This window comes from Sus scrofa, chromosome 7, assembly GCF_000003025.6.
Source record: "Sus scrofa isolate TJ Tabasco breed Duroc chromosome 7, Sscrofa11.1, whole genome shotgun sequence".
In the NCBI taxonomy this organism is placed as follows: domain Eukaryota; kingdom Metazoa; phylum Chordata; class Mammalia; order Artiodactyla; family Suidae; genus Sus; species Sus scrofa.
Window position 1 is genome coordinate 91,009,528 of NC_010449.5, and position 16,730 is coordinate 91,026,257.

General features: G+C 36.0%; 1 protein-coding gene across 5 annotated transcripts in view; it reads left to right on the top strand.

Annotated features, from left to right (window-relative positions):
- MPP5 (membrane palmitoylated protein 5) overlaps positions 1–16,730 on the top strand; it is a 100,400-nt gene that overhangs the window by 54,004 nt on the left and 29,666 nt on the right. For all 5 annotated transcript variants that reach the window (XM_005656336.3, XM_003356738.5, XM_013989105.2 and 2 more), the window contains 4 exons: positions 2,290–2,367; positions 2,908–3,054; positions 4,730–4,891; positions 7,177–7,254. In XM_005656336.3, the coding sequence (XP_005656393.1) occupies positions 2,290–2,367; positions 2,908–3,054; positions 4,730–4,891; positions 7,177–7,254 (465 nt within the window). The remainder of the gene's footprint in view (positions 1–2,289; positions 2,368–2,907; positions 3,055–4,729; positions 4,892–7,176; positions 7,255–16,730) is intronic.

The following is a 16,730-nucleotide window of genomic DNA, read 5'->3' on the forward strand; positions in this document are numbered from 1 at the left end:
CTCCTGTGTATCCATATAGAGCTCTACATTTAAAAACATGTTTTTCTAGGTTCCAAAACCAGAGAACAGGGTAATTTTGATGCTGTCATTGCTGTGATCTACTTGTGGTCAAGTCAGTTAATCCTAAAATTATCATCTCATATTTCGATAGGGGAATTTAAAATCTATTTAAAATAGGCATAAGAAGTATTATAGAATTACTGGATTCCTATTTTAATCATGAGTTACTTTCTTTAAAAATTTATACTATATTAATTTACTATGTTTTCATTAATGGTGTTAATTTTGGTTTTGTTAATTTGCATTGTTGCAAAGTGCTCTTTTTGGTACTTAAGTTAGGAAATAGGAAAAGGAAGAAAATCAGAGGTATTGATAATGAGAACATACTACATAGTATAATCTTTGGGAAAAATAGTCCATAGAGCAAATTTGTACCTTTAAATATTTATGGTGGAAGAAAAGATTGAAATATTCATTTGGACATACACTTCAAGTGATTAGAGATTAAAAAAGGGAAACTAAAAAAGAAAAAGGGAGTTAAATTATTTTAATGGAACAAACAATAGACTTAACATTAGAAGCTCTTTTGCCAGTTTTTTGAAAAGTATAAGAAAGTGGAGAAACCTTTGACAAGTTAGTTGAAGGAAAAAATCCTGATAACATTAGGAAAGGAAGAAGCATGAATGCAAATACAGAGTAAAAAAATTATAATTACAGCTTTATGTTACTAAATATGAAAGTGCTGTCAAGTAGTGGGTGGTTTTTATAAGAATATAAATTCCAAACGTGACTTGAGATAGCCAAAAAATAGTAACTATAGATAAAATTGAAAGTTGGAAATCTACCCCTAAAAAAAATCTCCCAGACCCAGATGATTTTGCAAGCCCATCAAAACATTAAGGAACATATAATTCTTACGTTAAAAACTGGAGTTCCCGTCGTGGCTCAGTGGTTAATGAATCCGACTAGGAACCATGAAGTTGAGGGTTTGATCCCTGGCCTCACTCAGTGGGTTAAGGATCTGGTGCTGCCATGAGCTGTGGTGAAGGTCACAGACTTGGCTTGGATCCCACGTTGCTGTGGCTCTGGCGTAGGCTGGCAGCTTACAGCTCTGATTAGACCCCTGGCCTGGGAACCTCCATATGCCGCAGGTGTGGCCCTAGAAAAGACAAAAACAAAAACAAAACTGTTTTAACACATAAATGTAGACTATTTCTCAACTCATTGTACTAGAATAGTAAAACCTAGATATTAAAGAGACAGTAGTTATGTAAACCAGTGTATATGACTCTACTTAACCAAGTAGAGTCCAGTCCAATTTATGAACATTAATATAGAAATCTTAAAATATGAATAACTCACATCTAGAAATATGTTAAAGTAATAGTTTACTGTGTTATATAGTGTGCTAAGCAGTTTATGTGGATTATGTCAGTCTTAAGAACCTTCTGTGGCAGGTGAGAAAGAACCATTCTATAGGTGAAGAAGCATGGGCTTAAAAAAAATTCATTATAATCAAGTGGAGTTTATCCTAGGAATGCAAGAATTGCTTGACTTCAGGAAATGTTTTAATTTGATGCACTATAGTATGGTGGCTGTTCATTACTCTGATATAAATTTATCTTGTTGGTCTGTAACTCTTTAAAATGTTACCTCTGATTTAAAATATAGTTACATAAATATGATTTAAAAACTATAAAATAGCAACATAACCATTAGAACAGTCTTTCCCTTATGTAATCATTGTTAGTCTGTTTTGTAGTATGTTTGCAGAAATCATCAAGAAGGAAATACCTCATTCATAGGAATAAATAAAGAATGCTATTGTCAACCATGGTAACAAGATTGAAAACTGTGAGAAAGAAATACATTTTTTAGGAGTTCCCATTGTGGCGTAGCAGAAACGAATCTGACTAGGAACCATGAGGTTTCAGGTTCAATCCCTAGCCTCGCTCCATGGTTAAGAATGCAGCGTTGCTGTGAGCTGTGGTGTAGGTTGCAGATGCGGCTCAGATCTGGTGTGGCTGTGGTGTAGGCCAGCAGCTGTACCTTCAATTAGATCCCTTGCCTGGGAACCTCCATATGCCTCAAGTGTGGCCCTAAAAAGCCAAAAAAAAAAAAAACCCAACCTTTTTTTAAAAAATTATAATTCTCTTTAGTGTTTTTCTTTCTTACAAGTAGTTTTTAGGATTTTAAATTGTACCTTAAAAAAAAAACAAACAAAAAAAACCTATGTAGATGCTGGTGATAATTTCTCTTAACCTAGGAAGAATCATCTTTGTTCCTTAGGTACAAACTGTTTTGAAGCCAGTCCACCAGAAGGAAGGACAAGAATTAACTGCTTTGCTGAATGCACCGCATATTCAGGTAGACAATGGACAAAGAATTATATATGTAGTTTTTCCAGCATTTTAAACTCAGTTCAAATCAAAGTCTCTTGGGCTGAAAGAGACCTCAGATATTAAGTAGCCTGTTTTGTCTTCAACTCCCATCACATAATAATTATTGTTGGATTATGTTTTTTTCAAATTTAAAATTAACCACATAATTTTTGAAACAACTTTTTATTCTTTACAAATTCCTCCCTTTTTTGGTTATATTGTCCATAAATTTTATCTCTGATGTTGGACCCCAAGGTGATTTTGTTTTTATGAAGTTTAATAATCATTTTAGATTTTCGTAACTTATCTCAAAGTATTCCCTATTGTACTTAACACATCTTTAGTTATTATTAGCCATAAAAGATACAGGGTTGTACTTGACTTGGAAAGTTTGGGAACAGATCTGAATATATAATTAGCACTTCTTTTAAAGGTTTGATGAGCAGGATACTATTACATGATTAGTTTGAAATTTTGTACAGAAATCATGCTGTTACTTTAAATGCTGTGGGTTTCTTTGAAACAGGCACTTTTACTGGCCCATGATAAGGTTGCTGAGCAGGAAATGCAGCTAGAGCCCATTGCAGATGAGAGAGTTTATGAAAGCATTGGCCAGTATGGAGGAGAAACTGTAAAAATAGTTCGTATAGAAAAGGCTCGAGATATTCCGTTGGTAAGTGTTCCACATCTCTGATATGAGATCCTTTCCACGGGTCTACACAAGGATCTTGGTGTATGTCAGATATTGAAGACCCTTGACATTTCTGGTAGTTTTTTCCTTTTGAGGCTAATTTGTTGGAATTCTTTTGTGTTCTTGCTCAAACTCCTTATTCAGCTGAGAAAAATTTGTTCATCTTTTCTCACCCATAATTTGATGCAAATAATAGCTTGTGCAGTGATTGTTGAACAAAGAAAGCGCAGATAATCTGCTTCATTATTCTCTCAGCTTAAAAAACAAAAGACAACAGTTGGAGATTCTGATCTTTTCATTCAGTGCAATTACTTACATACTTCACATAGATTTAGTATGCTTTGTCTAATGTTAATATTTTATATTTTTTGTATATAAAACTTTTTTTCTCTTAGTCTACTATCATTGCCTTTTCTTTTATTTTCAGAAAAATATTCTTGAATCCTAAGGTCTCAAATTGTCTTGTGGTACATGAAATAGGGACTGTATTCTATTAAAGGGCAGTTTATGTAACTAGGTTTTTTTCCCCACGAGAAGAAAGAAATTGGGGAAATTATGACAAAATTTTAAAATAAAATTTAGGAAAAAAGTGTTAGAAACTACTTTCAAGCTTTATTCTGTATTTCATATTTCCATTTTTTGAGGGTGTAAATTTCAATTTTACTTCCAACTTGTGTAATAAATGTTAATGTTTAATACTTTTTTTTTTTTTTTTTTTTGTCTTTTTGCTATTTCTTGGGCCGCTCCCGCGGCATATGGAGGTTCCCAGGCTAGGGGTCCAATCGGAGCTGTAGCCACTGGCCTACCCCAGAGCCACAGCAACGCAGGATCCGAGCCGCGTCTGCGACCTACCCCACAGCTCACGGCAACGCCGGATCGTTAACCCACTGAGCAAGGGCAGGGACCAAACCCGCAACCTCATGGTTCCTAGTCGGATTCGTTAATCACTGCGCCACGACGGGAACTCCTAATACATTTTAATGTGAATTGGAGACAGCTATAATATTTAACATTTTGATAATTAACCAGTATTCATCGCTTCATCATATATTGAATTTAAAAAGACTTACAAGTCATGTTAACTAATTATATAACCATTGGAATAGCATCCAGCATATAGAGAACAAATTTGATTATAGGCTTTCACATTGTTTTTGAGCAAGTGCATTTTTATACTGTTGTATGCTTGAAAAGCCTGATTTTAGAATTTTAATGAGTAGAACACTTCTGAAGCAGAAAATGTGGGGGAAACAATCAGCTTTCAATTGCTGTAACTACTTTAGCTGTGTAAATAAATTTTTTCTTGCTTGGCATATGCACACTGAGGTATATGGAATGATTGGCTAACAGAGACCTGCTGTGTAGCACAGAAAACTCTACGTAGTATTCTGTGATAAACTATGTGGGAGAAGAACCTGAAAGAGAATAGAGGTGTTTACATGTATAACTGAATCTACTTTGTTGTACAGCAGAAATTATCACAACATTGTAATCAACTATACTTCAATAAAACTTTTAACAGTAAAAAATAATTTTTTTTCTCATGATAACTGAAGGCTAGTATTGTTGAATTGAAAAAAATAAGAATTTTAAAATGAGGAAATGTTTAACCAAAACATCGCATTTTTATTTTAAAATTGGATATTGAATTTTTTAGGGTGCTACAGTTCGTAATGAAATGGATTCTGTCATCATTAGTCGGATAGTTAAAGGAGGTGCTGCAGAGAAAAGTGGCCTGTTGCATGAAGGAGATGAAGTTCTAGAGATTAATGGCATTGAAATTCGGGGGAAAGACGTCAATGAGGTTTTTGACTTACTGGTAAGCTGACGTGGGTAGAAGAATAATTGATAGGTTCTCAAAAGCTGTTTTCTTTGTTATTAGACTTCAGAATAAAATATTTTCAGAGCACTTAAAAATAACTGTTAATATCTCTATATGGGAGTCTCCTGGTGGCTCAGCATGTTAAGGATCTGGTATTATCACTGCTGTGGCTCGGGTCACTGTGGTGGCTCAGGTGGCATGGGTTTGATCCCTGGCCTGGGAACTTCCATGTGCCATAGGCACAGCCAAAAAAAAAAAAAAAAATCTCTATATAGTTTCTAGGATAATTTTCACATAATGTAATCGATTCCACAGTATTTCTTAGAGTTCTATTCTTGTGTGGATGCTACTGATTTTTTTTTATTACTACTGATTATTTGCTTCTGAAATCACTAATATAAACTCATTAATTCATTCAAAATATATTAAGTGCCTACTATGTGCTAGTTGCTAGGGAAACAGTAACAAAAGAGAGTGCATGCTCTTATGATTTTTATGTTCATTTTTAAAATTATCTAAAATAGGTTGTTATTCCTTAAAAATTAGTATATACTATATACTAACAATTAATATAGACCTAGTGGTATAGATCTGCATTGTTCAATATGATAGCCACTTGCTGCATGTGCTAGTTATTTCAATTTAGATTAAGTGAAATTTAAAATTTACTTCCTCATTTATACTAGCTGCATTTCAGATGCTTAAGAACAGTACGTTACTGATGACTGCCCTATTGAGATGTAGATATAGGATTATGGCATTCTGCAATTCCAGTCCACTGACCAGAATTCTCTCATTTTAGAAAATTCTGTTAGACAATGATGGTATAATCAGGAGGCCATTTATTGTTAACTTCTTAGGGGAATTGATGGACACTTCATATATACTTGCAAACCACATTTATTTATTTATTTATTTATTTATTTGTCTTTTTGTCTTTTCTAGGGCCACACCCATGGCATATGGAGGTTCCCAGGCTAAGGGTCTAATCAGAGCTGTAGCCACCAGCCTATGCCAGAGCCACAGCAATGCGGGATCCAGGCTGCGTCTGCGACCTACACCATAGGTCACGGCAATGCAGGATCCTCAGCCCACTTAGCAAGGCCAGGGATTGAACAAGCAACCTCATGGTTCCTAGTCCGATTTGTTAACCACTGAGCCACAACAGGAACTCCTCAGATTTATGTTCTTATTTATTTAACCTCAGTTATTACTATACAGTAGAGTCCCTCCATCTGCTAATGGCTGTTGAAGAATCCAGAAAGCATCCTCATGTCTTATTTTCACTCAGTTCCATTCACTGTTTTACCCGTGGTCATTGTTCTTAGCCCTTGTTTTATTGGTTGCTGCCTGTAGATTAAACACTGCTCCCATCTATTTCAGAATCAGAAGTGTGATTACTCTCTAGGCTGGAGGTATCTGAACAGGGCAGGCTGTGGTGTACAGTTGTCCCTTAGTATCCATGGGAGCTTGGTTCCAGGGACCCCAGTGGATAGCAAAATCTACAGTTGCTTATGTCCCTTACATAAAATGGCACAGTACTTAGGTATAACCTATGTCCATCCCCCAGTTTACTTTACATCTCTAGATTATTTATAATACCTAGTACAATGTAAATACTATGTAAATAATTGTCTGCAGGAGGTTAAAAATCAAGTTTTGCTTTTTGGAACTTTCTGGATTTTTTTTTTTCCACATCCGTGGTTGGTTGAATCCACAGCTAAGGAACCTTTGGGTGTGGAGAGCCGACTGTACTGGAAAATAATAGAGAACCTGGAAGTAAGACTCTATACAGTTAAAAAAAAAACAGAATGAATTTTAGAGACAAAGGATCTGGGAAATAAGAATATTTGTATATTTGGATCACTTTTCTAACCGTAGTCATAATTACCGTTTGAAATTCTACTGTATTAAAATCGATGTATATCAGAGTAGATAACCCAGAAGTACTGCAGAGCAGCATCTTCCAGCCCTTCACTGTGGAATCTTCCTAAACATAAACTGAATGGAAAACCAAACCCCAAGATTTATGGGCTAAGTGGCTTTCCCCAGTAGATCAGAGGACTGAATTTTGCAGAATGCCATATTCCTGGATAACTCAATGTAATGCAGTCCACGAAAGACATAATTTGTGCTTCCTGATAAAATGTGATTCATCTTTACCAAATTTTTTTCAAAGTCTCCTTGGGGTCTAGCGTAGTCCATTTGAGGGACTATTGAGCATAAGATCATGAATGATTTTCATAAATACTTTTTAAAATAATGTACTCTTTCTGTTACAGTCTGATATGCATGGTACTTTGACATTTGTTCTGATTCCCAGTCAACAGATCAAGCCTCCTCCTGCGAAGGAAACAGTAGTAAGTGATTTTTTTTTTAATGTTCATTTATTGTCTAATGGCTACTGTTTACTTTTTTCTTAATGAATAAACTTTACATTTTCAAGTAATTTTAGGTTCACAGCAGAATTGAGCAGGAAGTGCCAAGTTTCCACACAATTTCTGCCATCACATATGCAAAATCTCCCCTACTTTCAACATCCTGTACCAGCCTGGTACATTTGTTGCATTAGTGAATTGATGGTTTCATTATTATCCAATGTTCATAGTTTATTTTAGGATTCACTTTTGGTGTTTTACATCCTGTAAGTTTTGACAAATGTATAATTATATATATCTACCACTGTAATGTATAGAATAGTTTCACTGCTGCTCTGCTTATTCATCATTTCTTCCCCGCTAACACGCGGCAAACACGCTGTCTTGACTGCCACAGTTTAGCTTTTCTAGAATGTTGTATAGTTAGAATCTTGCAGTATGTAGCCTTTTCAGATTGGCTTTTTTTCAATAGTGGTAAGCATATAAGTTTCCTCTGTATTTTTCATAGCTTGATAGCTCCTTTCTTTTGGCACTGAATAATACTGCATTGTTTGGATATACAGCAGTGTACTCACACAGCTACCAAAGGACACCTTGATCTCCTCCAACTTTAGGTAGTTATGAATAAATACCCCTGTGCAAGTTTTTGTGTAGACAAAAGTTTTCAGCTCACTTGAGAAATACCAAGGAATTGAAAACTTAAGTCCACTTGCACAAACTTAAGAAACTTGCACAGGATAACAAATGCTGGAGAGGGTGGGGAGAAAAGGGAACCCTCCTGCACCGTTGGTGGGAATATAAGTTGGTACAACCAGTATGGAAAACAGTATGGGGTACCTTAGAAAACTGTATACACAGAACTACCCTATGATCCAGCAGTCCCATTCTTGGGCATATATCCAGACAAAACTTTCCTTGAAAAAGACGCATGCACCCACATGTTCATCGCAGCACTATTCACAATAGCCAAGACACAGAAACAACCTAAACGTCCATTGACAGGTGAACGGATTAAGAAGATGTGGTATATAAACACAATGGAATACTACTCAACCATTAAAAAAAATAATAATGCCATTTGCAGCAACCTGAATGGAACTAGAGACTCTCATACTAAGTGAAGTAAGTCAGAAAGAGAAAGACAAATACCATATGATATCACTTATATCTATAATCTAATATATGGCACAAATGAACCTTTACACAGAAAAAATCATGGAAATGGAAAACAGACCTGTGGTTACCGAGGGGGAAGGAGTGGGATGGAGTGGGAATTTAGGGTTAATAGATGCAAAGCATGCAAACTATTGCCTTTGGAATGGATAAGCAGTGGGATCCTGCTATATCGCACTGGGAATATATCTGGTCACTTGTGACGGAGCATGATAATGTGAAAAAAAGACTGTATACATGTATGTGTGACTGTGCAGTAGAAAATTGATAGAACACTGTAAACCAGCTATAATGGAAAAAATAAAAATAATAGTATAATCCATGGAAAAAAAAAAAAACTTGCACAGGGATGTTTATTATTTGATTATCAGAAATGTTACTCTAAACATTTCTTACACGCAAGTAAAAACAGGTAATTTTATTAGACTTAAAAAAAATAAATATGAAATTAATATTTCAAATTTAGTAATTCTGAAAAGTAAAAAATAAATACTTCTTTTTCAGAATTTTTATGACTTATAACATTGAACTTTGTCTGTCATTATAGTTGGGTTTTTTTAACTTAATCATGCTCAGTGCCATGCAAAAAAGTGCTTTTTACAAAGAATGTACTAAATTTAGAATGCATATTGTTCTTTATGTTAAATAGTAGCTATTACTCTAGCTATAGTAAAAGACTTCATTGCTAGGAACAGTTGCACTCCTAGGTCCATAGCCAAGAGAACTTAAAATATACCTCCTCACAAAAGCTTGTACATGAGTGTTCATAACAGCATGTTACGTAATAGCTGGAAAGTAGAAACATCCCAAATGTTGGCCAGCTGATGAATGGAAAGCAAAATATGGTATATCCATAGAATGGGATTTTTTGGGGCATAAAAAAGAATAAATACTGATATTTGACACAACATGGATAAAACCTTGAAAAAGTTATGCCGAGTGAAAGAAGCGGTCACAATATTGGCTCATTTATATGAAATATCCAGGATGGGTAAATCCATAGAGACAGAAAGTAAATTAATAGTTACTTAGGTCAAAGGGGTGGAAAGTTAGGAGGGTATAGGAGTGATTTCCTAATCTGTAAAGGGGTTCTTTTTGTATTGATAAGAATGTTCTAAAATTGTTTGTGGTTGCACAACTCTAAATTTACTTAAAATCACCCTATTTTTACATGGGTGAATTGTATAGCATATCTCAATAAAGCTGTTGAAAAGTCAGACTTCAGTGTGCTGGATTAACATGGCAGCCTGGGAGTTCCCTTTGTGGCTCTGCAGAAATGAATCTCCCTAGTATCCATGGGGACACAGGTTCAATCCCTGTCCTTGCTCAGTGGGTTAAGGATCCAGCATTGCCATGAGTTGTGGTGTAGGTTGCAGATGTGGCTTGGATCTGGCATTGCTGTGGCATAGGCCAGCAACTGCAGTTAATATTCGACCCCTAGCCTGGGAACCTCCATATGCTGCAGGTGTGGACCTAAAAAGACAAAACAAAAACAAAACAAAATGAAACATGGCAGCCTGATGATTTGCATCTATTATTATTCTTTTTTTTTTTCTTTTTTCTTTTTTTTCTTTTTAGGACAAAATCTGTGGCATATGGAAGTTCCCAGGCTAGGGGTCAAATCAGAGCTGCAGCTGCTGGCCCATGCCACAGCCACAGCAATGCCAGATCTGAGCAATGTCTACAACCTACACCACAGCTTGTGGCAATGTTGGATCCTTAAGCCAATGATCGAGGCCAGGAATTGAACTGCATCCTCTTGGATACTAGTCATATTCTTAACCTGCTGAGCCACAACAGGAACTCCTGCTATTATTCTTTTTTTTGCTGGGGGGGGGTCCGCACCCGCGGCACATGGAGGTTCCCAGGCTAGGGGTCGAATCAGAGGTGGAGCTGCTGGTCAAGACCAAAGCCATAGCAATGCGGGGTCTGACCACGTCTGCAACCTACACCACAGTTCACAGCAACACCCAATCCTTAACCCACTGGGCGAGGCCAGGGATCGAACCCGCAACCTCATGGTTCCTAGTCGGATTCATTTCCGCTGTGCCATGATGGGAACTTCTCCTCTTATTATTCTTAACTTTTGTTACAAGCATAGCAGTTTGAAAGGATTACAGTTTCATTTTTTTCTTATATTTCATCACAGTTTTGCTTTATATTTTGGTTGGCATTTTGTTTTCCCTTTATTGGACATATTGAAGTTGATGTTGCACTTGCAACTTTTCTTCTGTTTAAAGTTCTTTGTAAGAAGAGAAATGAGGAAATAGTTCATCTTTGACAGCCTTATTCTCTGTGCACTATTCTTTTCCACATATCTCTCCCGTGAGCAATCTCTGAACTTCAGAAGTAGCGCTGCAATCTGAAGAGACACAACAGAAGAGGGCTAGAGTATGCACTTATTTATATGGCTTTAAAAAGAAAGGGAGAGAGAGAGGGAAAGGAAATGAAAAGATGGTAGGTTTATCCCTTTTAAAATATAGCATTTGATGGGTAGAGGTGTTGTCAAAATAGAAGCAATGGTATTTTTTTCCTTCATTTTCTCCTTTCATTGTGAAGAACTCTCAATTGCAATATCTCTTGCAAAGTTTTCATTAAACCTAAAGGCTTAAAATGAACTACTATTATTAATATCACGTGGAAAGTTTCCACAAAGAAAACAGTGATAGTATTTCATAATTTTATGAACATACTCAGAATGATTTTACATAGGATTAATAATTTTACGAAATTGGAACCATTTCTTAGTATAGGTGATTTATAGTGTTACATTAGTTTCCAGTATACAACAAATTGATTCAGTGTTACATATACATATATATATTCTTTTTCATAATTCTTTTCCATTATGGTTTATTACAGAGTATTGAATATGGTTCCCTTGCTATATAGTAGGAACTTATTGCTTATTTTATATATAGTAATTTGTATCTGCTAATCCCAAACTCCTAATTTATCCCTCATCCACCCCCTTTCCCCTTAGGTAACCAAAAATTTGTTTTCTATGTCTGTGAGTCTGTTTCTATTTTGTAAATAAATTCTTTGTATTGTATTTTAGATTCTGCATTTAAGTGATAAATGGTATTTGTCTTTCTGACTTCACTTAGTATGATAATCTCATGTTGCTTCAGATGGCATTATTTCATTCTTTTTTATGACTGAGTAGTAGTCCATTGTGTATGTATCTGTACGTGTATGTGTGTACACACACACACTATATATACACACATACCACATCTTTATCCTTTCATCTGTTAATAGACAGGTTGTTTCCATGTCTTGACTATTGTAAATAGTACTCCTGTGAACATTGGGGTGCATGCAGCTTTTCAAATTAGAATTAATTTATTACGTGTAATTATGGTACAGATCAGGATCTAAAAAGGTATCTTTCTGACATGTGTTTTGTCATGTTGGAAAGAAACATGTATTTTTAAGGTCATGAAATAGGTGTTATCTGAAATTCTATCATAGTCACTTGCTAAATTACAACGTTACAAATGGGAAGACTAAGCTATGTTAGGGGTACTCCTTTATTTGATAAGTTTCTTTTGTATCACTCATAACAGTCAGGGGCTGCTCTGTCAGTTGCAGAGGGCACATTTGTAGTTAGCTTCCTGGGTTACTAGCACACTGGTCCCAATAAACACAGACGTTGTTTAAACTGCAGTTTCCTTTTTCATCATAGGTTTTTGTTTTGTTTTGTTTTGTTTTTAAAGTTGGAATTCCTAGACAAGTGTGTAAAACTTTAGATTATTCCACAATGTAATTGAAATAATATTGGAGGAGGAAATAGAATATTTATTTGAACTGAAGGCACTGTTTCATCTAGTCTAATGCCCAAATATAAACAGAGGAGTAAATTGAAATGTAGGCGGCTATACTGCTTATTAATGATGGAATATGCACTAGAAAATTCACAGGTTATTGATTGTCCAATAAATGTTAGCCATGATTACTTACTTTGCACCATTACTTTATATGTGTTCTCTCATTTAATCCTCATAGCATCCCTTTGAAGTGTAGCCGTCTTTACTATCTCATTTAACAAGGATTGTAACTAGAATTAATTAGAAAGACTAAGTTGGAGTTCCCGTCATGGCTCAGTGGTTAACGAGTCTGACTAGGAACCATGAGGTTGTGGGTTCGATCCCTGGCCTCGCTCAGTGGGTTAAGGATCCGGCGTTGCCATGAGCTGTGGTATAGGTTGCAAACGTGGCTTGGATCCTGTGTTGCTGTGGCTCTGGTGTAGGCCAGGGACTACAGCTCCGATTAGACCCCTAGCCTAGGAACCTCCATATGCTGTGACTGTGGCCCTAGAAAAGACCAAAAAAAAAAAAAAAGAAAGACTAAGTTAATTGCCCAAGTCCATTATTAATGAGTAGCTGAGTCCGGACTAGAATCCATACCTATTCCAGAACCTGTTCTCTTAACTGCAGTATAGTATAACAGGTTCTGTCTCACAAAGCCACTAAATATTAGAAGGTTTCTGCATTACTATTTATTATCAATCCAAAGAAAATAATTAGAAGACTATGATAGAAATTGTAAGTAGAGGTGAATTAACCTCTTAGTAGCTGTGTATATGATGGTTTGGATTCTGAGTACAATAAAAACATGTTGTGAGACTTCAGTATTTGAAATTGGTGTAGGCAATAGCCAGGACATGGAAACAACCCAAATGTCCATTGACAGAGGATTGGATTAGGAAGATAGGGTATATATACACAGTGGAATACTACTCAGCCATAAAAAAGAATGACATAATGCCATTTGCAGCAACATGGATGGAACTAGAGACTCTCATACTGAGTGAAATGAGTCAGAAAGACAAAGACAAATACCATATGATATCACTTATAACTGGAATCTAATATCCAGCATAAATGAACATCTCCACAGAAAAGAAAATCATGGACTTGGAGAATAGACTTGTGGCTGCCCGATGGGAGAGGGAGGGAGTGGGAGGGATTGGGAGCTTGGGGTTATCAGATACAACTTAGAATAGATTTACAAGGAGATCCTGCTGAGTAGCATTGAGAACTATGTCTAGATACTCATATTGCAACAGAACAAAGGGTGGGGGGAAAAGTATACATGGATAACTTGAAAATAAATAAATAAAAAATGAAATTGGTGTAGGGTCTCTTTTGCCTAAAGGAGACTTTAATAAGACTGGGAGCATGACTGAAGTCTCTTGATTTGGGAGGATGAGAGAGAAAGATGTAGTTTTAGGGGAATTTAATGGTTTAGAATAGGATGCTAAAATCACATTCAGGGATACAAGCCATAGATTTAGCTACTAGCCCATTGATGTCAATAATTGAAATATTAAGGGTCCCAAATAATTTTTTTCCTTACAGTGAGTATCTACTTGATCACTTTTATGTACTAGGCACTGTGCTAATAAGCTAGGTTTATAATAATTAACATGACATAAATTAAGTACAGTTTGTTGTAAATGGAAAGATGGAAATAAACAGTATGAACATTGAGGATAAAAAAAGGTGGGATTGATTATATAAGGTTAATGAAACTGAAACCTGTAGGATGAGATGAAGCTGTTAATTGCCAGAAGAGCTTTCTAAGGTATAATTTCTAAAGACCTTGGTGTCTGGAAAGCCTCTTGGGGTGAAGCGAAGTGGAGGAGTAGAAAGGTGAAGAGGGAGTTCTAAAAGATGAGGCTAGAGAGGCAAGTAGGGCCAGGTCAAGTAAGTCTTCTTGGCAGAGAGTTTGGATTTTTAAATACAGTAACATGATCTGATTTGTATTTAAAAACAAAAACACTTCTGGCTGCTGTGTGGGAATTGGATTAGTAGAGCCAATAATAGAAGCAAGGAGATTTAGGAAACTATTGCTAAATGAAACCTTTATGAAGTATGATGAAGGCTTAAATTTCAGTGATAGCAGTGGCAGTGTAGAAAAATGAAACAGGCTGGCTCTGAAAGTAGAAATTACAAGACTTTGTAATGAATGTGGAGAATAGAAGATAAGAAGCAAAGATGCTTGAACAACTGGCTGGATAATGGTGCTACTTATTACTAAAGGTAAATCTGGAGGAAAAACAGGTTTGGGGAGAAAAATCCAGAGGTTTATTTTGTAGGTTTGGGATACCCAAAAGGCATTCAGGTGGAGATGTCAAGTACATAGAATGGAATATATCATTCTGGATTTTAAGGATAGATCTGGGCTATAGTTGTGTTTATTGTGGGGAGATCAGGTCAGGGGAGAAGTCTTTTTATATGTACTTTATGTGTTTTCAAAGCATGCTATAGATTTTAAAAAATGATAGTTTAAGGATGTTCACAGCATATGAAGACAACTGGGTTGGAAGGAAAGGCTGAGAACAACTCCCATCCACTATATTTAATTTTATCTTAGAAATATAAAATGTATTATATAATTTTCATCTTAATTTTTTCTCATTTGGAAGGAGGTCTACAATTTTATAATGCAGTAAGATTTTTATAAATATGTATTTTATCAGAAGATGCAAAAAATATTGAATATTTCAGCGTATGGTGTATTAGATAGACATCCCTTTTCAGGTTAGGGCAATTGCTTTAAGTTCGCTGTTACCCTAAGGTTCACATTGTCTGCCTACTACTAAACATCAGTTGGATGCCTCACGGATAGCCCAAGTTTCTTACGTTAAAAATGAAAGAGAGGAGTTCTGTCGTGGTGCAGTGGTTAACGAATCCGACTAGGAACCATGAGGTTGTGGGTTCGATCCCTGCCCTTGCTCAGTGGCTTAACGATCCGGCGTTGCCGTGAGCTGTGGGGTAGGTCGCAGATGCAGCTCGGATCCTGCGTTGCTGTGGCTCTGGCGTAGGCTGGCAGCTGTAGCTCCGATTAGACCCCTAGCTTGGGAACCTCCATATGCCGCTGGAGCGGCCCAAGAAAAGGCAAAAAGACAAAAAAAAAAAAAAAAAAAAAAATTAGAACAAATAATCTAAAGGTATTCCTTCTTGAATGGGCATAGGGAGGAGGAATCTCAGGATGAGGAGGAGAAATTTGAAAAATATTGTTTGACACTGCACAGACTTTTCCTTCCTGCCTGCCTTTCTTCCTTCTTTTGTGTGTGTGTGTGTGTGTGTGTGTGTGTGGGCATGCGTGTCCACGCATGTCTGACTACATCTACAGCATGTGGAAGTTCCAGGTCTAGTCATTGATTGAACCTGTAACCCAACAGTGACAATGCCAGATCTTTAACCACTAGGTCACCAGGGAAGTCCTCCAAAGGCTTTTTTCTTGATGCTGCCCCTAATTTTACAGTTTGCCTTTGGGTAAAGTGTAGGCCAAAAGTTAAAAGAAGGCACACTTTCACTGTTTTTTTTTTTTCTTCCACAAGTAATTTTAGAAGTTACAGATAAATCTACTATAATAAGAATATAGAAATAAAAATTACAAGGAAAAAATATTTTTAAGCATTGAATTCCTTAGGAAAGATAGAAATAAATTATTGAATCATTATTCCTTTACCATGTTCCCATCATTGGGACTTCAAATGTGAATAGCTTACAGGTACTTTTTAAAAAAAAAGCAAAGAGAAAATGTTGGGCTAGAAGATAATCGTGTCTAACAAGCCTATAATTTAAAATTTAAACAGAAGATTTTGTTTGGATTAGAAACCAAATATTATATACTCTACTGATACACTGTACTGATATTACAGCATTACAGTTCAACCCTGGAGCTTTTGTATAGGGGTCAGCATCTCTCCTTCATTTAGAAAGGGCTCTATTTTCCTTTGTATGGGAAAGGAAGTAAATTAGCCACTAGCAGAGCTTAAGAGGGGAGATTGCCAGAGATAACTTCTAGAATTGAAAAGAATTGCAGTGGAAAATAGGCATATTTAAGACATGTTGCATGTTCAGTTCAGATCCCTGCAGTAAAGTGAATCACATGAATTCTTGGTTTCCCAGTGCACATAAAAGTTATAATTACCTTGTTTTGTAGTCTGTTAAGAGTGCTATAGCATAGTGTCTTAAAAAATAACATATATGTTAGTTTAAAAATACTTTATTGCTAAAAAACGCCAACCATCATCAGATAACACAAGTTGCCACAAACTTTAATTTGCCCCCCCAAAAAACCCCAAATACCTTACTATATCTGCAGAATGCAGAAAAGTGAAACAATAAAACAAGGTAAGCCTATATAGTTAGAAGTCATGTAGTGCATGTCAAGACAATACTCTCGCTTTAACTCAGTCAAATGGTTAATTTCTTTGATGTGAAATAAACTTTGCTCTCAATTTTAGAGTACATTTTAATCAGCACTAG